This window comes from Diabrotica undecimpunctata, chromosome 10, assembly GCF_040954645.1.
Source record: "Diabrotica undecimpunctata isolate CICGRU chromosome 10, icDiaUnde3, whole genome shotgun sequence".
Classification (NCBI taxonomy): Eukaryota; Metazoa; Arthropoda; class Insecta; order Coleoptera; family Chrysomelidae; genus Diabrotica; species Diabrotica undecimpunctata.
Genome location: NC_092812.1, coordinates 57,864,703 through 57,889,343, shown reverse-complemented (window position 1 = coordinate 57,889,343; position 24,641 = coordinate 57,864,703). Strand labels below are relative to the sequence as shown.

Below are 24,641 nucleotides of genomic sequence, written 5' to 3'. Positions count from 1 at the left end.
TTATGCTTTATAGTTATATTTTGAGAGAATTCCTTTCTAACTCCAATGTTCATTATTAATTTTGTTTTGTTTTGAAGTTTTACTTAATAAATAATTGGTAATTACTAAACAAAGAAAAAATTTTAATGAATGACCTAAATTATAACAAGTATTTAGACAATTTTTCATTTATAAAATCCAAAAAATTATATAAAAACTTACATCTATCTTCTACACCCACCATCTTCGGCACCGTCATCGATACAGTTCTACGCCAAATAACTGTCCAGAGAACTGTTATTGACGTTATATGATTTTTGTATCGAGAATTTATTCAATCATAATATGATTGTACATCCATAACAAATAAAACAAGACTAGAACAAGTGTTGCAGGGACCTTGACTAATTTATTCGCAAATACAAAATATCAAAATTTGAATGAATTATTGATAAGAAAACCTTTGACGAAAATTTTATAATATAGGCATTCGATTATATAGTGGTTTTTTCAATATTTTTATTTTATTGCAATTAATAAATTTTAAATTAGCTATGCTTTACATTTTAAAATTGGTTTTTACTGCCAAAAAAATATTGCAGAGTGTTTTATATCGCCGAGCAAGTTAAAAGATATATTTTAAATAAAACATCCCGTATCTTACTTTAAATTTTAAATTCGTTTCACTTCCCCCTTACAGTAATATAAGTTCTACAGGGTATTTAAAAAATGATTAATTAATAATAAATGAAAAAGAACTGCTCCAAACATGGCAAGAATATTTCAAGACTTTACTAAACATACATCAAGAGGAAGAACATGGAGAAAATATATATTTTGGAGTGGACTAACCGGTAGAGGACCCCAAAATAGATGGAACATTGCAAGCAATTAACAAATTGAAGAACGGAAAAGCTCCAGGCTCTGACAATACACTGGCCGAATTCCTTAAGTACGGAGGAGAAACTCTACATAGACAAATACACAAACTAATAACACTTATCTGGAACGAAGAGAAAATACCAACGAAATGGAACGAAAGTGCAATAATCCCCATCCATAAAACGGGAGACAAAACCAAGTGCTCTAATTATAGAGGCATCTCTCTACTTAATACGGCATATAAAATCTTATCGAACATCCTATTAAGTAGGCTGACACCGTTTGTTGAAAATTTCATGGGGGAATACCAAGCCGGCTTCAGAAAACATAGATCGACCATAGAACAGATCTTTACTCTAAGACAGCTGCTTGAAAAAGGATGGGAATTCAATAGAACTATTCATAATCTCTTCATAGATTTCGGGCAAGCGTACGATAGCATTAAAAGGGATCAGATGTGGAATGCAATGGCAGAACTTTCAGTTCCAAAAAAACTTATCCAGCTTGTTAAGTTATGTGTGAATAGCTGTAGATCCAGAGTACGGATAGGTAACAAACTCTCAGAATCTTTCGAAATAAGCAGTGGCCTGAAACATGAGATGCGCTGTCACCTCTCCTCTTTAATATCACCCTGGAGAAAGTAGTAAGAGCAGCACAACTTAAAACAGAATTACTGACAGTAAATGGACCAAAATTACTACTAGCATACGCAGATGACATTGACATTGTGGGAAACACAGTCACCAATGTAAAGGAGACTTTTAATAAATTGGAGGTAAAGGCAAAGAAAAGAAAATATTTTTAAAAATAATTCACAATTTGGATTCAGAGGTGGACTGGGAACACGGGAAGCTTTGTTTGGTCTGAGTGTGTTAATGCAAAGATCTTTGGATGTAAACCAAGACCTCTACGTAGGTTTCATAGATTTTGGGAAGGCCTTCGATAAAGTTAGACACCAAAAGCTGTATGAAATCCTAAGAAGCAAAAACATCGACAGTCGCGACATTAACATCATATCCAGGTTGTACTGGGGACAAACAGCAAAAATCAAAGTTGATAATGAGTTAACCGAAGAAATTGAGATTCGTCGAGGTGTGCGTCAGGGTTATGTGCTTTCTCCACTATTATTCAATATATATAGCGAAACAATATGTCAGGAAGCGCTCCTAGAGCAAAACATTGGTATGAACATTAACGGAGAGTTAATTAACAATATACGATACGCTGATGACACGCTAATAGTAACAGATAACCTAGCAAATTTACAGTTTTTGATGGAAAACATAAACACCCATACCAAAAAGTATGGTCTAAAACTGAACATCAAAAAGACTAAATTCATGATTGTAACAAAGAAGCTATACACCAATGTGAATTTAACCATAAATAATCAGCCAGTTGAAAGAGTTACGTCTTACAAATATTTAGGGGTTTGAATAGAGATAGCGAGACAATCGTTTGTCAAAATGAAAAAGTTCCTATGCAGCCGGGACATAAATATAATGGTGGTGGGATGTGGTGTTACAGGAGAATGTGGAAAATACCATGGACAGAAAGAGTAACAAATCAAGATGTTCTGCTGAAGATGGGGAAGGAATGCGAGGTCATAAAAACCATACAAACGAAAAAACTGGAATATCTGGGCCACATAAGAGAGTAGAAAAGTACTCTCTGCTTAGACTCATAATCCAAGGAAAAATCTCGGGAAAGAGAAATGTGGGACGTAGGATAATTTCCTGGTTGCGAAATTTAAGGGAGTGGTATGGGTGAAGTTCAATACAGTTGTTCAGAGCTGCAGCCAACAAAGTAAAGATTGCTGTGATGGTAGTCAACCTCTGATAGGAGACGGTACTGCAAGAAGAAGAAGCAAAGAAAACTGGTTTAAGGGTAAACGAAGAGAAAACCAAATACATGTGCATCAACAGACAAAAGGGACGAGATAGAATAGGGCAAAATGTTACAATAGACCCATGTAACATTGAAAGAGTGGAGAGTTTTAAATATCTCGGAGCAACAATCACTGCAGATAACGATATCGCGGAAGAGATTAAAGGAAGAATTCAGGCAGCAAACAGATGTATGTACAGCCTCCACAATACTATTAAATCTAAAAGATTAATACGAACATCAAAGATTAGAATATATAAAACGGTGATTAGACCGGTGCTCATGTATGGGTGTGAGACGTGGACCCTGACCAAAGAAACTGAAAGAAAACTTAGATTTTTTGAGAGGAAAATCCTCAGAAGAATCTTTGGACCTTATCACGACATTAACAGCAACCAATACCGAATGAGAACAAATGCTGAGGTTAAGCAGATGTATAGACCGAGCGAATATAGTCCAAGAGATTAAATCCCAATGTCTAAGATGGCTATGTCTGGCCATGTCCATAGACTCCCTAATAACCGCCTTGGCAAGTTAATATGGGGGGAAGCCCCCACAGGAAGAAGGCCCTTAGGACGTCCACGAATGTGATGGAGAGACAATATATGGGCAGATCTAAGAACAATGGGGTTACCCACTGAACCAACTATTATGGACGACCGTTCAAGATGGAAGCAAGTTGTGCATTCAGCCAAAACCCACCCCTGGTTGTAGTGCTACGAGAAGAAGAAGAAGAAGATCATATCATGAAAAAACATCACATCATAAGGTTTTTTTCCATGTGGTTGTTTTTTAAAGACAACTCACATTCTATGATTTTTCTGACGGGTATTTGTAAGAAAAAGTTAATTTAATGTAATCAAATCTTCCAATAAAGTCGTCCTAGGAACGTGACTCAAATATATGGAAAATATCATTTTAAAGTCATCTACTTTAAAATGTAAAAACATCGAAAAAATAACAAAGCACCTGGCACAGATGGAATAACTGCAGAACTGATAAAGAATGGTGAACATGCGCTATGGAGGCGTATCCATAAACTAATCGACCGCATATGGACACTAGAAGTCATCCCAGAAGATTGGAAAGTGGGAATCATACTTCCTATGTACAAAGGGGGAGACAAACGACTCTGCAAAAATTATAGGGGCATAACAGTTTTAAATGTCATCTACAAGATATTATCAGGAATTATATATAGCCGCCTGGAATCATTTTCGGAGGAGATTATTGGTGAATACCAATGTGGCTTCAGACCAAAGAGGTCAACTATAGACCAAATACATATGTTAAGAGGTATACATGAAAAATGTGTTGAATATAACATACCTATTTACAACTTGTATATCGATTTCAAACAGGCGTTTGATGGAGTAGATCGACAAAAGATGTTAAAGCACCTATCTATGTTAGGGATACCCAATAAGTTGGTTAAACTTATACGAATGACTCTGGAGGGTTCCAAAGCTATGGTGAGAATAGATGGAGATATGACGCAGGCCTTTGATATTGAAAATGGAGTTAGACAAGGGGATGCCTTATCAACAACACTTTTTAATCTAACTTTAGAAGCTGTTGTTAGAAAACTGGATATAAACGGCTGTATTAATACAAGATCTATGCAAATATGCGCATATGCGGATGATGTTGCCATAATAAGCCGCAACAAAAGGGTATTAAGTGAAAAAGTTATAGAACTGAAACGAGAAGCTGCTACGTTTGGTCTATATATAAATGAAAGCAAAACAAAATATATGGAGTGCACAAAATCGAATGAACATGAGAATCTAAAGGTAGACAACCATACCTACATATATGCCTCCACTTTTCCCTACCTAGGCTCAATAATAAATGACAACAACAACATCAGTCAAGAAATACAAGCACGGATTCTTAGCGGTAATAAGTGCTTTTATGCATACAAAGACGTAATGAAAAGTAAGTTACTGAATCGTGAGTCTAAGCTGAGGATCTACAAAACAGTAATTAGACCAGTGGTCACATATGGATCTGAAACGTGGACCCTCTCAACCACTGATGAAAATCAACTGAGAATATTTGAGCGCAAAATACTAAGGAAGATATTTGGACCAACCCAATGCAGCGATAGTTCGTGGAGAATTAAAATGAACCACGAGCTGGATGAACTAATGCAGAGCGCAGATATTGTCAGATTTGTAAAATCACAAAGACTAAACTGGCTTGGTCACCTAGAAAGAATGCCAGATAATCGAGCTGTAAAAGTAGTCCAGAGATGGAAGCCCCAAGGAAACAGAACAAGAGGAAGGCCCCGTAAAAGATGGATAGACGACGTAGAGAGGGATCTTAAAACCATGAACATCAGGCAGTGGCGAAGGAAAGTATCCGACAGGGCAGAATGGAAGAACATTGTTAAGCAGGCCAAGACTCACAAAGGGTTGTAGCGCCATTAGAAGAAGAAGAAGAACTTTAAAATGTATAAATTGTATAAAATGTATAAAATCATAAATTGAATTGTCAATGTGAATAAGTCAGATAAAATTGAATTATTAGAAGAATTTTTTACCAAGCAGCAAAAGTAAAATTTGTTTAATTTATTAATGTTTTGTATTGTGAGAACGATTTCAAAAGTGGAAATCGAAACTTCAAATAAACTTCACTTTAAACTAAAATTGTGGCTTATTCCCAACAAAAATATTAAATTATTTCAAAGTAATACAGTTTCTCATTTAATATAAAATGTGTCTTTGATATCATTTACCGCCAAAATATTGTATTCGATACACTATACACAAAAAAGCATTAAACATACCTGTAAGTTCAATCATTTTAGCTGTTTTCAATGACACACCACAAACCAGCCTTTTCCACTTCAAAAAAACACTTTGGAAGATTCAGATTTTATAGCCTTCTTTTGTTATTAAAAAAGTAACAATAGCTAGTACGTAAATAGTCTAATCCCAAATATTTCCCGAATAAATTATATCAGTCAATAAAAATCTATGGGTAGTGTGCAAAAGAATAGAGCCGATTGCAAAACTAATAGTCACGCTGTTTATGTTCCGATGGTGCAATTTCTGGATGGGTTTCACTGTGTCGTTCAACAGAAAATTATAGTTTAATAATTCTTATAGCCAAGTTTTAGGGACGACGGGATGTTGGTAAATAATATTAGGGACTGTTGAATATATTTATCAAAAATTAAATCCGTTTAAGATTACTTAAAAGTAAATATTTTAATTGTAGGTAAGTTTATTCTTGATTAGATTACTATCAAAATGAGGGCAGTTAATAAATAACAGAGGTGAAATTGTTTATGTTTAAAACAAAAAATATTTTCTGTTTTACTCTCAAAAGAATCGTTTATATATTTTGTTGGCATGAATAACTACTGGCACAGACATGGTGTCGGATTATTAATAAGAAACAAAATAAAAAAATCACTAATTAACGTGATAACATGCTCAGAACATATAATCGTGAAGCAACTTACAGGTAAAATTTTTTGATACGGGTATTTTAACAACTGCTTTTGATAAATTTGGTGATAACAATATGTAATAAACAAAACACACAAAAGATTAAACAACATTTTTTAATTATAAACAATGTAAGTTCGCTATTTTAAATACTAAAGGTGAAGACCAGTAAATCATCAAGAAAAGTGAGGCAATTTTACTGAAAAGGTATAGAAAATCCATTAAAATGAGAGTTTGTAAAGTTATTTTTGTTATTTTTTTGCTAAATTATTGCAAAAATAGTTTTAAAATCGATTTTTTGGAAATTATTAAGAACTTTCACTTAATAGTTATTGCAAAATTGAAATTTTTTATCCCAGAAAGCTTTTATCTACAACGTTATTATGCGTAAACTGTTGCGTCTACATGAATTCTGGAAACACCAAATTGAAGAGAAAGACATATTATCAAATTAAATCATTCAACGATTAAAAAGTTTATATTAAATATTGTAAATTAGGTTTGCAAAAGTACTGTGATTTTAAGATTATAAAAATTTAAAATAACTCAGACGCATTAGCATGTAGGAAGTTAATTTTTTTTTTATTTGAAATGTTGGCATTTTTACCACCATTTTGGCACCAAAGTGATGTCAATCCGAAAAAACCAAAACGTACCTCAACCTTGCACAATAAATGGGCACATTTTAGAACAGGTCAATAGATTTAAGTACCTGGGATGTTGGATCGATAGCAGCCTAAATCCTGATCTAGAAATAAGATCGAGAATAGAACAGGCCAGAAAATCTTTCGAAAAAATAAAAAAACTGCTTTGTGATTCTCGAATAAAACTCGAAATTCGACTACGTTTATCAAAATGCTACGTCTGGTCGACTCTTCTATATGCAGTTGAAACGTGGACCCTAAAAACATCAACCGTAAATAAATTGGAGGCCTTTGAAATGTGGATCTACCGGAGAATGCTCAAAATTTCATGGACATCGCATACCTCAAACGAAGAAGTGCTGCATAGAATAGGCAAGGAAAGAGAACTTTTTAACACAGTAAAAGTTAGAAAAACATCATACCTAGGCCACATACTGAGAAATAATAAGTACCAATATGCCCAACTTATAGTGAAAGGAAAAATCGAGGGAAAGAGAGGCCTAGGAAGGAAAAGACTATCGTGGCTCAGAAACATCCGACAATGGACAGGGCTAAATTTTGAACAGCTAATAAGAACAGCTGAAGATAGAGAAGATTTTAAAATTGTAGTAGCCAACCTCCATTGAGGAGAGGGCACTTTAAGAAGAAGAAGGCATTTTTACACGAATTAAAAAAAACACACAATGTCTTATACGACTCTTAAAACCCGAGTTGGTCCGAGATTGCTTTAAAAATGAGCCGTTCATGATGCGCCAAAGATGAAGGATTTAAAAGCGAAGCGATTTCCTATTTCAAAAACTGAATTCATAAATTCAAATTTACAAAAGTTGCAATATCTTTCTAATCAACGAAAATTGATGTTTTTTTTTAATTTGGGGTACCTCGTTGAATAGGTTATTAAAATGCAATTAGTTAATTTGTGAATTGTTTATTTATTTAACCCAGTAATTTTTTTAAACAATTTCAAATAAATATTTATTTTGCAAAATTTTACTTTTATCATTTTTTATCACTTTTTCATTTAACTTTTATAATTATTAGAAGAAAAGGTTATGAAATAAAAGGTAACTTAAATATTTGTATGATTGTACAATATATTTGTAAACCTATTTTACGATGTACAGTTTGTAAACTTTTTAATCGTTAAATATATGCCTTTTTTTTCAATTTGGTCCTTCAGAATTCATGTAGAACTAATAATTTACGCATAATAACGCTTTAGATAAAAGCTTGCTGGGATAAACAATTCCAATTTTGCAATAACTCTTCTGTGCAACGGTACCGCATTCATTGTTAACAATAAAGCAAAACGTTTTATCATGGAATTCAAATCAATAATCCCACGAAGAGTAAGAGGTTAGTTTTTTAACATCAGGTAAATGGTACGAGGTAGAGACCATCTATGACAGATTCCCCAGAAAAGACATCAAGATCATAATTGGAGATCTTAATGCAAAAATATGGAAAGAAAATATATATAGTCTATACATTGGAAAATGGCAGTGCCCGTAATGTCACCAACGACAATGGAAATAGAATAATAGGATTTGCAAGGGCATGGTCGTTGAAAGGACCTACTTCCCCCACAAGACTATCCATAAAGTAACATGAACTTCGCCTGATGGAACAACAAAAAATCAAATAGATCACATCCTAATAGAAACCAGGCAATTCTCTAATCTAATGGATGTACGTTCATATCTTGGGGCTAATATAGATTCAGACCACTTCTTGGTAGGCGCAAAAATAAGAGCAAGAATTTTAAACTTAAAATGGAAAAAGGGTGAGAAAAGCACTATCTATAATTTAAAACTCGCGAAACAGCCCCGTACACTAGAAAGGTATCAAAATTACGTTGACAGTGAAAACACACTAGATGAGAATTTAACAGCTAACGAGCAATGGGATATAAGGAGAAAAACAATTAAGGGAGCGGCAGATGACGTCCCAGGACTAGAAAAACGCACTCCACACAACGGTTGGTTCGATGGTGAATGTGAAGATATCACTAAAAGAACAATTATGCATATAAACTTATGCATATAAACTTATGCAACAAAGAAGAACACGGAATAAGGAGCAAACGTACAAAGAACTTGGGAAGGAGTAAAAACGCATGCATCGAAGAAAAAAGCGGACCTTGGAAAACCAGATTATACAAGAGCTTCAATTAGTAAAGGAAAAAAATGAAAATAGAAAGTTCTATAATATCCTAAATAAGACAAGAAAAGAATTCAAACCAAGGCTGACTTGGTGTAGGGACAAAAATGTATATATTTAGTACCAGTGACGTAGTACAAGGCAGATGGGTTAAGCACTTCAAAGAACTACTTTATACCGAAGTGGAAAACACCCAACAACCCAAAAAACAACACCCTCGTAGAACCTTCTTCAATATGGAATGCGAGAGCAATCAGTCTTAAATATAACAAGTCCCCAGGAGTGGACTGTATTCCTGCAGGCTCATCAAACATAGAGTTAACAGCATTATGCACCAAATTCACACTATAATAGTCAAAGTCTAGGAAGAACAAATGCCAGAGGAATGGTGCACTGGAATCATATGTCCACTGGACAAAAGGGAGATTTGTTGGAATGTAAAAATTATAGGGCTCTTCTGAAAACAAAATACAACATATTCTCCAACACCAACCTCTGCAGTACCTTTAAGTACGTACATAGAAGAACTTCTTGGCGAATATCAAAGCGATTTTAGGCCAGGTAGGTCAACAATTGACCAGATTTTTGTGCTACATTGATACGTTTCATCTCTTTGTGGACTTGTGGACTTAACTTTAAGTCAGCGGACGATAGCGTCCTAAGATGTAAATTATTTGAAGCTGAATGAACTTAACATTCCTCATAAATTAATCAGACCTGCAAAAAAAACTATGACTAAAATGATCTGTAGAGTGAAAATACAAGCCTTTGAACATTGGAAAAGACTATAAGAGATGCTAAGTTACACAACAGGGGAACAATTTTTAATAAGTCAACGTAGATTATGGCTTACGCTGACGACTTGGATTTGATCGCTCGCACCACACGAGGTCTTAAAGAGATGGTTTCCAACTACTTGACGGCCGGAGAAAATATGGGCCTTAAAATAAACGAGGAAAAAACCAAAATTTTGGTTTCGATGCCAAATAACAGAGATAAAGCTAGAATCGCCGAACAAAACTTTAGCATAGATCACTATAATTTTGAGGAAGTAAATAAGTTTACTTACAGAACACTCCAGTGCTGACATATGGGTCAGAAACATGGACCATTTCCAAAACAGATGCAAATCGTCTGCTCGTCTTTGAAAGAAAGATACTACTCAGAATAATTAGCGGAATCTGTGAAAATGGTATTTGAAGACGGCGACATAATTTTGAATTTTACGAGAAGTATAAAGAAATAGTTAATGGTAGAGATGTAATATCTTTCATAAAAATAGGTAGACTTAGATGAGCTGGACATGTGTCAAAAGCAAATGAAAATTACATACCCAGACGAATTCTATTAGCGGCACTAGTGGGAAATAGGAGTAGACATACACCAAGACTGAGATGGATAGATGGTGTGGACGGGGACATGATAGATTCTAAGAAAAACTGAAAGAAGTGTTACGATTATTTATATCTCAGTAGAGACATACATGGAGGGTAAACAATAATTTACCGCACATACACCAAGTGAAGTGGTGAATTTCGAAGTAGCAGACAGATTTGTATACTTGGGCTCCCTGATAACGAAGTTTCTGAATATCAATCATTTGGTCAAGATCATTTACCTTCAAAGGTCAATAATAGTTTTAGATAAAATGAATAATCAGGGATAGCGATCCGATTGTCAGGAGACCGATGTGGGTAACCTAGATGAAAAACTTTGAACCTTTGAAGCTTTGAGCAGTAGGATGTGGTGTATATTCCATCGCAATCCTAGAAAACCGAGAACTGAGACAAAAGGTGAGGATCTAATGTTGACAGCCTCCTAGATTTATTGAAACCTTGTTAAACTTTATATTCGTTGTACGAATCAAAATAAGCATAGTCTCTATTTTGTAAAAATGTATTTTTATTCTCCCTTATGCAGCCTTAGTAGTCCATTCGTGAGAGATTTGACCTATAAGAATCATACGAACAAGTTGAATTTTGCTAAAAATGTCAATTTTAAGACCCCAAAAATATGCAAAAAGCCCATTTTCTCAGGAAAATTCAGATTTTTCGTATGATTTTTAGAAATTCAGTATCATTCTCGTCTCTGATGACTGAAGTATAGTACTTTATAAAAAAATGTTAATACTTACTGAGTTCAGTTGTATCTGCGTTCTCTCTGGTGTTTATTTGCGATTCGCCCTCCATCTCTAACACTTCCCCCTCAAGAACTGTACAACATCCTGCACTAGGTTTACCGTGCACACAGTACACAACACCTCTGAGGCTTGATACGCTGTTTTCTCTAGTCCTTTTGCCCATGGAGCCATAATTACTGTTATCGATTTTACTGAAAAGTATAACACAAATGTAAATATTGTTAAAATGTGTCGTATATTTATGCGTTTGACCACCAATAACATCAAAAGATTAATAGCTATTACCTATCTCAATGAGTCTTGGATAACTGGATAGTCAAAGAAAAGTATTCAATCAGTGTATTTTGCCAGTGATGACCTACGGCACAGAAACCCTAACACTCACAAGAACAGCAGTGAGTAAATTAGAAGTTGCGGAAAGGGCAATGGGGAGAATAATGTTAGGGATTTCTCTACGTGATAGAATACCCAATGCTACTATACGCAAAAGGTCAGGAGTAGCAGACGTTATTGAAAGGATAACAACACTAGTGGAAATGGGCAGGTCATGTAGCAAGATCAGTTGATGATCGGTGCACAAAAAGAATTTTGGAATGGAGACCTCTTATGGAGACTATTGGTTTGGTCCACATGTTGCGTGAAGTTTAGTGCTTGATCCATTGTGACTCCTAGGTATTTTGCTTCTCTTTTCCATTCGACGAAATTATTTTGTACTGTAAGCTGTTCGTCTGGGGTTTCTCTTCTCTTTTTAAACATGACCGCTTGAGTTTTTTCTGAGTTAATGGCTATTTTCCGTTGGATACTCCATTTTTCTATGTTATCCAATGCTGTCTGTAAGTTGTTTACAGCTTCATCAATGCCGCAATTGCTGTGTCATCTGCATAAAGACTGGTAAGTGTTTCTGCTGTTCTTGGAACATCGGCGGTGTATATTGTATACAGTAGAGGTGACAGGACCGCTCTCTGTGGCACTCCTTCCTCCAAAGCTCCGTGCTCGGACAGGACTTGTCCTATCCGAACCCTAAACCTGCGGCCGCCCGCAGGTAGTACGATGAGGTCATGGCTCCGCTGTATCCATAGCTTCTAACTTTGTATGTCAGTCCTTCGTGCCAGACTCTGTCGAAGGCTTTGCTTACGAAATGTCAAAGAGGTACAATATCTGCAAGAAATTGCATTTACCTGTTTTCGTGTTTAAACCCCTATCTCAGTTTCTCAGTTTAGATAAAAATGAGATAAATAACATAACAATATTTGTACTTAGAAAAAATATTAAAGGCGAAAAAAGTAGCCTACCTAATCTAATGTGGTATCTTATCTAATGCAATTAGTATTTTTTAAATGTCGAGATAAAAAAACATTAGAATATATGAGTAATAATTCCTAATATAACTAAAAAAGACAGGTTAGTTAAAATCTACAACCCAGTAAAAAGTTAAACTTTTTAGAATACATATAAGCAATCTCTTAGTAAATAAATGTCTGTGTTAATAAATAGCGGATGTACTGGAAAAGAAGTACATAAATAAATATATAAAAAGAAAACTGAATTTTACTAAATGTAGTTCAGACAACACATTCCATATTCCATCATCAACAAAACTCCTGGAGAATTTAAAAGTAATCTAATAGAACAAAAAGAGTACTTCCAACTCCCTGGAAAATCATAGAACATATTATACACTGTGTGTCAGCCAAATGGAATAAATTAACTAATAAATAAATAGGAGAGTATTCGAAAAAACGGTCGAACACGTCGATTAGTATTTATAGTTGCGCATTTTTTTCCATAAAAACTTTTTATACTGGGTGTATCAGATAACGGTGGCCAATACCAACTTGCTTATTTTAAATAGAACACTCTATATATTAATTAATTTTTAGATTCTTCAGATCATTTTAGACATTTTTTAAATACAATGTCCTATACCTATCTTTGACTGTTTGGGAAATATTAAGTAAAATGCAAAAATTCACATTTAGAAAAGAAAATTATTTATTTGTCCAAAGTCGCTACCACTGTCTTAATACTTCTTGCCCATTTAGGTCTTAGTAATGATAAAGTAACCAAAAACTATTTAAGCATTAATTTTTATTGATATGTTAAAAAAAACAAAAAATTGTTTACTTTGGTTTAAAACGCCAATGTTTTATTGTTCCATGACAGAAGTAGTTGTCGTTGTCGTTTAAATTTCATTAACCGCAAGCCAGAAAAATGGTTCATTTAACAGAAATGCACAAAATTACAATTATACAGATGATTGGCTATGGAGATAAGACACGGACACAAATGGAAGTAGCTCGTTTACTTCACGAAGCATTTCCTGATTTGCCGCACATATCTCAAGGGACAATAATTAGTAAAGTAGAGAAGCAATTCCACGAGCTGAGACATGTTAGGAAGGTAAAAAGGAAGCTGCCAATACAATAAGTGAGGATACCAAATTGGCTGGTATGCTTGAGTTTGACAAACAGCCACATACATATGTTCAGAAAGTAGCCTCAGTACTCGATATTAGCTATTCATCGGTTATTAGAATATTAAAAGAAAACAAAAAAATACATCCCTATAAAACTATACACACTCAGAAGCTCATTAAAGATGATTTTGGCGAAGAACGTATTTTTTTTGAACAGATGATGGCAATGTTAGATAGATATGTGATCCAATTAGAACATGTTTTGTTTTCTGGTGAGTGCACCTTTACTCTTCACGGCCATGCTAATCGGCAAAATTGCCGCTATTGGTCAAGGGAAAATCCTTACTGGATGAGAGAATTCAATACTCAACACCCTGAGAAGGTTAACGTGTGGGCAGGAATTAATGAAGATCAGATCATAGGTCTCTTTTTCATAGATGGCAATTTGAACGGCGACAATTATTTATCATTGCTCCAAAATAATGTAGCGCCAACGTTGGCCAACTTGTATCCTAAATAGGAAACCCACAAGTTCCAGCAAATATGATATGGTTTCAACAACATGGAGTACCACCCCACTACCAAATCCATGTCCGGCAGTACCTCAACCAAATATTTCCAAATCGGTAGATAGGAAGGCGAGGATCGATGGAATGGCCACCACGACCTCCCGATTTAACACCATTAGACTTTTTCTTATTATTGTATTGTTTAGATTTGTATTATTTAGAAGTTTTTGAATATGTTGTAGCGACTTTCGGAAAATAGATAATTTTCTTTTCTAAATGTGAATTTTTGCATTTTACTTAATATTTCCGAAACAGTCAAAGATAGGTATAGGATATTGTATTCAAAAAATGTCTAAAATGATCTGAGGAATCCAAAAATTAATTAATATACAGGGTGTTTTATTTAAAATAAGCAGGTTGATATTGGCCACCGTTATCTGATACACCCCGTATAAAAAGTTTTTATGGAAAAAAATGCGCAACTATAAATACTAATCGATGTGTTTGACTGTTTTTTTCGAATACTTCCTCATTTATTTATTAGCTAATTTATTCCATTTGGCTGACACAGTGTATGTAAAGTAATGAAGAAAACGATCAATAACGATGATAAAGTAAATAATGAAAACCAATTTGGTTTCAGAAATCAACTGTTGAATAAAAACCTAGATTCATCATCATTTTCTTTAGAATAGAATAGAAATATGCTTTATTGTCACTGGAAATTGTTCAATTTTATGAACATAGCTTACAAAAAGTCAAAAAAATAAAAATAACAATTACACTTTACTAAAATTACATTAATCGTCAGTATCACAAAATAAAAGATAATAAGTTTAGTTAAAGTGTCATAATAAGGATCCTAGTTAGACTATAGGTGACGTTTCAGTGGAATGCTTTTTGTAAGATATTTATTAAATATAATCGGTAAGAATGAAAGAAAAGTTTTCTATGATCAATTAGGAGACATTGAGCAATACTCCGTAAAAGGAGTAAGTCATAATAGAAGGTGATTTGAATGCACATGTGGTCGCCAAAAAAAAAGTGACTAGCTTTCGCTACGCGAAATAAATTTACGCCTAGATAATATTCCTGGGCAAGTATAAACAGCCTTAAAGTGACAAATGTCAGAGAAGTGGTAAAGCAGTATGTTAGTAGCTGTTTACAACAAGGGAGAGCTACAACAATGCACATACATACTATAAGGCCATAAAACTACTTAGTCACACAGTAAAGATTGTGAGAGACATTACATTAATGAGAAGAAACTCAATTAAACATAATTAAATTCTCAGACCGTTTAGTTAGCTTTTAAGCCTATAAGGAACCTGATTTAGACAATTAGATATAGGCAATAGTATAAGTAAGCTTTCAGTGGAATGCTTCTTGAAGACATACCAATATAATAATATAATATAAATACCATTATATTATACACTTTATAAATTAGTATGTCATAAACACTACACACTGTTTTAGACACCATGTGTGTAGTGTGTGTGAACATTGAACATCATAAAAAGAAATGCGCGCCACAAAGTTTATTATACCTACATATATAATAAAATAGCAATGATGTTTTAACACTAATCACACTACCTACGTCTTCTTTATTTCAAACATAATATTAGAAATTTGGCAAAAAGCCATTAATATGAAATCTATAACTTACACTAAGGAACTTTTCTCTGGACCATTCTGCATCTTAGCTGTTTACGAAGTCAGTGGACTTCCTGTAGTTGCTCAAAACTAAACGTAACTGTTCAAAATACCACTATAGTAAACGTTATCGATTCCTGATCACAAATGTCGATATCAAAAATTCACTTGATATCTTAGTTCCTCGCCATTCACACTAACAATACAATCGACAAAAATTCAATTGTAATATCTGAGATTCAACTTGAAATCGCCACTAGTGATAAGAACATGGTAAAAATGTGTAAATAAATAAACCTATTAATGCTGACATAGTAACTTCGTTATTTTAAACTGTAACTGAATCACAGAGCCGACTTAGACCCATGAAGCCGACTTAGAACCGTGATTTGACTTTGGTACTAGGCATAGCTTATTAAAATAAGTCGTTATCTTTTTGATAAGACCCGGGCCGAAAAACTAATTTAAATTTAATTTAAAACCCAATGGTCTAATACAGTATTATTATTTTTATTGTTTTAAAAGAGTTTAAGCCAATCAGAGGCAAGTTTTTTACATATTTATCTTTAAAATCACCACTTTTTAAACTTTGAACATCTATGTTTTAGATATTTTTAAAAATAATCAAATTTTCAAACTGTGGTGTATATCTTTACTTTGATTTATTATATACTTTGGAAATTATATTGGAATACCTATATGAAAAAAATGAAAGTGAAAAACTAGTAAAAAATATAGTTGTACCCAAAAAGGCAAATTATTGTTAAAGTCTAAACACGTTCCTCACGGATTTCAACAATTTTCAACACATTAGACCACTTGAAATCTGCCGATGATGGCTAGTTCATCCCTCATACCCCATCGGCGTCACCATAGGGATTATGATTTGTTACAGTCCCCTCCCCCCTGGCATCGAACTCATTATAGGAGGGGCCCGCAGAAGATGCAGGTTTCTTCCTATGGCGTCCTCGTTTTCGTCTTGGCACTACAGGCGTGGGAGCTTTAACATAATTGAAGTTAGTATGTAAGGGCGTATACATGGAACACACCAGGAGCAGTAGGAGTGTCCATTCCACAAAGCTCATAACTCACAGGGGATACCACTCGTTTAATTCTGTAGGGTCCATCTCTCTTCGGGTAGAATTTAGCTGTCTGACCTTTCCACCTGTTACTGGGAGCGGTTGTTTTGGCTCAGACTAAATCTCCTTCTTTGAATGGACTGAGTTCCTTCAAACATCTATCAGCATATTTACATTTCAGTTTTTCGCGATCAAACATGCACCTTTCGCGCACAAACCACGGCAAAAACGGTCCATGAGTCTTTGAAAATTCATTCATTGGGGCTCTTTTTAGTCCAAAAGGCATCCGCAAGCACCGGTAATCCCCGAACTGTGACATAAACGCAGTTTTATCACGATCAGCTTCCGTGATATTAACTTGATGATATCCCGATCGTAAGTCTATGGTAGACATATAAAAAGGTCGCTTAGCAGCGTGTAATAAATCGTCCATACATGGCAACAGATAAGAGTCACTAGTCAAAGCATTTAAACGTTGATAATCTACGCAAAGTCTCGTACCGCCATATTTTTTCGGCACTAATACAACTGTCGCGGCCCATACACTTACACATTCTTCGATGATGCCTTCTTCCAGGAGTTTATCTAACTCAGTTTTAAGCACTTTCTTCTGTGCAGTTGACATTCGGTATGGTGCTAGTGCGATTGGTGCGATATTTTCAGTGTTAATGCGGTGCTTCCTATTCAGCTAGCATCGCTCCTTGATCCTGTCTTAAATTTTCACAGCAATAAATTTCAGTAAGTTCTATACACTTGGCTTCAAAGAACAACTGCTGACGTGTGCTTTCATTTGCAAAATACCATTTTTTATTATGCAAATCTAAGACTATTTCTGCATTGGTCAAAAAATCAATCCTAAAAGGAATTTTGTTAGATGTATTAGGAAAAACTATAAACTTAGTAGGCAACATTTTATCTCTTAGTTGTATATCAACTAACGTTTTCAACACTCGTTCGTTTCTACTAACACCATCAGCAAATTTTACAAAAATATCGAAACATTAGCGTCCGTATATACCTAATTACCGAATCACCTAAATTTAACAAACTTTCTGTCCAGTAACTAAACACGAAGCAGAAAATTATTTTAAAAAATTAAACCAGTCAAAGAATCCGAAAGAGCGAAGTACTTTTTCCGAAACCATCCCGAAAATGACGCGAAGCGAATAGGTCACTGTTTTAACCGGCTAATTTTGTCGTTAATTAGCCCTTAAAATACACTAAACTTTTATTTAACCATATATAACTTCCTTCAACAAGTTGGTTGACAAATATATATCTATACCACGAGTTGGTCGTCAAATATATACCACTTTAATTATGCCACTCGTTGGGATACCAAATATATATAGTATGAATTTACTTTTTTTCAGGGATTTTTAGGGGTACAACAGCGTTGTAACAGATAAATTCATTCACGTGTTGACGATCGACGAGTTAACAATACGAAGCGAAGTGCTTCGATCACGGTGTGATAAGGAAACGAGTATTTGATTTACTATTTTAAAAGTCTAATTTAATTGTGAAATCCAGTGAATATCCAGAGAAATTAGGTGAGATCCTTTTTTCTTCTTTTACGTGGTCTATTAAGTACTCTCACATATTGTGTTGTGGTCTTTGTAACCAGAAACTCACACATCATGAACAGCGCTCAACCATCTACACAAAACAACTCCAATTCCAACCGAAAATTATATGTCGCTGCCAGACTCTCTAGGCCTCCTCCCCCTTCGTTCCCTAAAGGGGAACAAGCTATTGTCATATACTCCATTTTGAATACTGTTTTATTTGAATATATTAAAGCAATTGGTAAAATAGTTCACCCAAAAAATATTACTATTTACCTGCTAATTAACCATGAAAATACATCTTTTAGAATATTCTTATTCACTGATAGACTATAGTGTTTTCTTCGTATACTTACGGGACATACCGCGAATTCTTACCAGAAAGTCCCCAGTGTACCAGACCATACACTTAGTGCAGCTAATGCTCCTCCCTCTTTTTCATTTGCAGCTGACTCCCTAACTTCATCAAATGAACTTCCATCTTCAAAAATTGAGGCCATCCCCGTTTACGACACACCCACCTCGGCTACCATTATGGATCTATAAATCCCTCCTCATACTAATTCAAAGCCCATATACAAAAAAGAGGACACTCTACCGATAGTCCTCCTGACACTCCTACCATTCTATCTCCATCCATTATTCGTGTACCATCAACTTATTTTCCCCCTTTGATATTCTCAATGCCACCCAAACCAGCTAAAAAAAGGTCCAAATCTAATCTTCGATCGGATTATTCAATGAAACCTAATTTCAAACAAAACAAATTGCATTTTATTCTCAAAAATAAAATAACAGAACTTTAATTACCATCAATATTTCTATAAAACCAGAAACTAAACTACACTTCACCTATAAATTTTTTGTAGATATTCGACGAACGTCTATCATGGAAAAATATATCGAAAGAATAACTTTTATGCTATAAGGGCTTAAATTTATTAAGATGCTTAGCAAATAAGTCTTGTTGTCTCTAACAACGCCTATAGAAAGCCTATACTGGAACTGGACGAACCATCACTATCTTTCAGACGACAAATTCTCAGTTTATCATATGCCTCAAGAGTAGCATCGCTTCTATTAATTCTTGATCACAAAAACACTTTTTGCAATGGTCAAATCAAGTTTTCAAAATAGCACCTCCCCACTAGCGTTCACCGCTACATATCAAAGTTTAATCTCCAAAATTTTCTCATTACATGTCTAATGAATAGACACAGCATTCCTCCATGGATTATCAAAACCCCACATGTAAACACCCAATTAACGCAATAATGATACCAGTCCATATCTTATACATATATATTAAAATTATTAACAAATTTAATAGTCTCGAATTATAAAAATTACACCCACACCTTGACTGATTCATCTAAGTCTTCCCAAGACGTAGGAGCAGCAGTACTCATAAACAACGATACCAAACATTTATTTAAGCTTCCCAGTTCATACAGTGGGAGAATGGAGAACTTTATACCATATTACAAGCGTTAAAATACATTTCCAGAGCACCAGCCAAACACTCTTTAATAATATCTAACTCACTCAATTCACTGAGACTAATGTATCAAACCTTCACGAACAACACTATAGCCATATTAATCAAAGAAATATTACGTAGTCTTCGTCAAGCAGAATCAAAAATAGTTTTCCTATGAGTTTCCTTTCATTCTGGAATCGAGGGAAATGAAAACGCTGATCATTGGGCTAATACAGCTGCGCAATCACCTTCATTGGCAGAACAATTAATTCCAGCCTTAGATATAAAGCAACTATCAAAATCTATGACCTTCAACTTATGAAAACAAAAATGGAAGACATCTACAAGCAAACTAAGGGATAAAAGAAGATATTGGTCCATGAAACCCACATTCAATCAACAGATCTCACCAAGTTATTCTGTCTCTTCTTCTGTTAGGAGGACACTGCATTGGCTGAACATGCAAATGGCGAATTTTTGGTAAGTGATACGAATGAAGTCAAGGAGCGTATCTAAATGGCTTTGACCCTAGCTCATTTTTTGGCAAATTTGCTTGATCATCACTTTAGTGGAAATAAACTTAGTCAAGATCAAATAGAAACTGGCTTGGAATATATAGAAACTTACCATCTAAAAGCATTGCCAATTATTATTAATTATCAGGCTCTTCTCGTCATATGGTTTAGTCCATTCCAAACTACGCAATCGGCTAGGCAATATCAAAACTGCTTAGTTGGTTTCAATTTTTAAAGAGCTTAATTTCATCACTGCTGACGTGACTGATAGATATCAAATTGATGACTTAGATTACAAGATTACTATGAGACTGAAACAGTTTGAGAAATGTATTAATTCTTGTATGCAAAATGTTTTAAGTTTTCCAATTTTTGTAGTGTTCCTATTATTAATAAATAAATAATATGTATGTTAAAAAGTTTGTATAATGTATTTGAGAATTTTTCTCATGTTTACTTCTTATATTAATAAAGAAAATAAAAAAAGGGTTGTTTAATTTAAGTGTTTTAAACATGTTTTAACGTCAGGTCAATAGTGTGTAAATTTGCTCCGAGATTTGTCTCAAATTTTGGGTGTTCTCGAGTATAATTTGCATATAATAAATAGTGCAAAGTGTGGTTAACAAAGAGGTTAAAACCGATGTAAGAAAACTAAGAATGCCGGACTGGGAGGAAAAGACAAAAAACAGAGATGAGTGGAAAAAAATTGTAAAGAAAGTAGAAGCCATGGGTCTCCAGGCCTGAAGAGCTGTTCCACTTCGGAAATCGTTCTCAAAATAACATCATTGACAAACTGGCTCTATGTAGAATGTTTTCCAACCTTCTGCTTGAATATGCTGGAAGTAACTTAATTATTTTTTACGGTATTTTGAGAACGATTTCCAAAGTGGAAATTGAAACGTCAATAAACATACTTTAACCTTTAATTGTTGCTTATTCCCATTTAAGTAGTAATTACTTTAAAATGCCACGAGAAAATAGCTTTAGAACAATAAAAACTATTTTACATCCAAACAAATGTTTAAAAAAAATAAAACAAAATGTTTAAAACGTAACAACTCTGTATTCCGAATAATGCAGAATAGAACAATAGAACAAATTTATTGTTAAGTAAAAGAAATGGATATCTCTCTCTCCCCCTCTCTCTCACTCTCTCTCTCTCTCTTTCACTCTCTCTCTCTGTCTCTCTCTCTCTCTCTCTCTCTCTCTCTCTCTCTTTCTACTTGTATAAGAGAAAGACATTTATAAACGTAATATATGTAAACATAATATCAATAATAAGGACACAGTACCTCTTAAACTGACGAAACAATAAATGTGCATACACCCATAGGCGTGGCCAGGTTTTCTTAGTGTGGGTTCCAATGCCGAAAATCTCGCCCCCCCATTAATTTAATTTCCAACAATGATATTTTCATATTCGAAAAACAGTGTACAATTTTTTGAAATAATTTTTTAAATTCAAAATATATTTATTAGTAAATTTTTGAAACGAGTTATGTTTGATTTTATATTAAATTCTTGCGTGGCCATAAGAAAAATATGGGTGGTCACAGTCACCTATACAAAAAATACATAAAAAAACTAGATGACATAAATTTATTATATAGAGCAATTTATTATATAGAGCTTGTTGTACTGAATAAATATTTTTTTGATTCTTGGTCAAATTTGCCGTTTATTAATTTAAATGACTTAATCATTCGGTCTAAAAGCAGATAAAATACAAAGACTATCACTTTTCTTGTCGTTAACTGTAAATGCGTTTCCAGCATTGTGATTTAATCTGTTAGCTTTACGTTTTCTCGCAGTAGGAATGTTAATTTGAAGCTTATCACCGTGTCTTTTACTTTGTAATAAAAAATATTATCAAATAGAAATGGTTCGATCCTTAATTCTTCCAAAGCAAACGCTAATTTGAAACTTCTTCTATAGCTTAACAAATTTCTATGTCTGGAGATTAAAGTAATTTGCTTACTTCGACAACCATTTGTAAAATTGGATGCATTATTTTCAAATATATAATAAAATCAAAGGAATAATACATCAAACTGTCTCTTCAATGGCTTCGATACTTACTACAAGCTGATCTTTAACCACAGCAACTGCCCCAGCACGAAAAGCCCAACGTGTTTCAGGTAAAGATTTCAAAGTTGTTGACTTATTATTTGTGACCTACTCAATCTCTTTAAAAATAGAGTGCATTTTTGGACTGCCTTCAATATGAGAATAAACTAATTGTGTTACATTGTGTTACACCAAAAAATCAAAAATCGTTGGGTTTTCAATATGATTAGTGGAAGTAGCTACCAATACTAAATTAAGGCAATGTGCATAGCAATAAATATATACAATTTTAATATTTTTCTCTCTACATATTTTCTTTACACCAGTAAATTTTACTTACATCGCTGAAGCTTCGTCAAAGCATATAGCTTCAACATCCTCCAACGAAACATTCATATCATGCAAAGTAAAATTTATTGTTTTTGCATCCGTTAAATATAAACGTTTCAATATTAGCCTGTTAACTGGGAACATACTTTCTTTAGGAATAAATCTAAAAACGAGTTTTGGTCACCATTTATTGTCCAGAAAACATAATTTTAATATCAATAAATAAGTTTCTTGGCTTATTTCAGATGTCCCTGAAGATGCTCTGAGAGCGAAAGTACTTAGGCAAGATTAAATAAAAAACTGTGCTCGATATTTGCCTTTTATTTGATTAAAGTAAATCTAAAAACAATAGCAATCTGCTCGTGGCGAGTGACATCAGAAGTCTCGTCTGCAATCCCATAAAGCCCTTTCGCTTCCTTCTGAATATCCCTTACATTTTTGACAAAATGTAAAACAACATTTTAAATATAGTTGCTAACATAAGTACAGTTTTTTGAGACTGATTCTAAGTATGCCTTTAATGTAAGGTCATATTTTTTAAAAAGTATAATTTCCAGAATCCTTTTTCATTCCTTTGTTACGTTTCATCGTGACCACGAAGAGGTTTTCAACCTTTTACTAGAACTACAATTATATTAATTAGTTTCTTCATATAATCTAATTATTTTTGTCCCTGGGTCTCTCTGCCTTTCAGTTCAGACTCTTTTTTCTTTTGGTTTTTAAGATCTACGGACTAATTCACGTTATAACTCTTCCGAGTTTCTGTGCTAAATGTATGGCAACTTGTATTTTGATGCATTTTAAATTGTTCTGTAACTTTATTTCATGATAAAAATCCAATAAAAATAAACGCAGTCTCTATCAAGCCAGGCTTAGTATTGTCGTTCATGCCAAAACATCTGCACGAAAATGATCTGCATCAATAACATCTGCATTAGAAAGCTGCATCTTTTGTTAGACTATATTCCAACCATTTGGAATACTATAAGTGGATGAAAACGACCAAATTCCCATGTTTTTCCCTTTGCCTGTTATTTTGGCTGAAAACTGTTCTGGCTAGTAAAGCCCTCTTACTGTTCTAGAAGATCCATCACACAGTATTATGGTTTCCTATCATATTTGAAGGATGTTTCGTATCCCTTTTTAACTTATTAACGCCTGTCTAATAGAGATATCTGATTTTAAAACACTAAACCTTAAATAAATCCACAACAAAAGCATTTAAAATTATAAATGTTGGAGATGGCCCGTATTAGGTATAGTAAGTTAATTTAGATATCAGAAATCTGATAGTAATCAGAAAATAATATCTAACTTATTCATAATTTTTAACTTATTTAATATCTCATTTGTTTAAAATTACTCAAAATGTTTACAGATTAGTTGCTTCAAGAAGTCACCGATCAGAATTTTTGCGCCCCTCGAAAGTTAGTGTGGGTTCCACGGCACCCGCGGAACCCGTTGTGGCCACGTCTATGCATACACCCTCTATCTAGGATGTCTAAAATTCTAAATGATACAAATCTAAATATGGCTAGCGAATTAAAATACCTTTGTGTCATAGTAGACTCAATACTTACCTGCAATAATCAGAATAGAACAAATAACCAAAAGCAAGCAAGCAGTCATTCAAAAATGTGGGATTTAAATCCAGACATGTTATATTGGTTTTATAAAATGGTGGTAAAACCAATAATTAGGTACATTTGCATCAATGATATGGTGGCCAAAAGTGCAGCAAAAAAGTGCAATCCTGAAATTAAGCAAGATGCAAAAATTTTCTTGTCTCGGAATCACAGTACCCTACTTTACACATATAATAATTAGGGGGAGGCTTTCTATATTTTTGAAATGATCTAGTTCCCCAA

At 34.0% G+C, this 24,641-nt stretch overlaps 1 protein-coding gene and 1 long non-coding RNA gene across 3 annotated transcripts in view; one reads left to right on the top strand and one right to left on the bottom strand.

Annotated features, from left to right (window-relative positions):
* The window catches only part of ZnT35C (solute carrier family 30 member 3), a 38,004-nt gene extending 21,889 nt beyond the window's left edge, over positions 1-16,115 (bottom strand). The window contains exons 1-2 of one of the 2 annotated variants that reach the window (XM_072546874.1): positions 15,748-16,115; positions 11,145-11,341 (exon numbers count right to left, since the gene is read on the bottom strand). In XM_072546874.1, coding sequence (XP_072402975.1) covers positions 11,145-11,341; positions 15,748-15,779 — 229 coding nt within the window. In that variant the 5' untranslated portion in view covers positions 15,780-16,115. Of the gene's footprint in view, positions 1-5,539; positions 5,695-11,144; positions 11,342-15,747 lie in introns of those variants that run through there. The other variant, XM_072546875.1, reaches the window with a different exon arrangement.
* Positions 5,848-19,313, top strand: LOC140452549 (uncharacterized). The gene is made up of 3 exons (XR_011952208.1): positions 5,848-5,973; positions 18,187-18,366; positions 19,251-19,313. It is a non-coding gene; the product is annotated as an uncharacterized lncRNA (long non-coding RNA).
* The last annotated feature ends 5,328 nt before the right edge of the window (positions 19,314-24,641 follow it).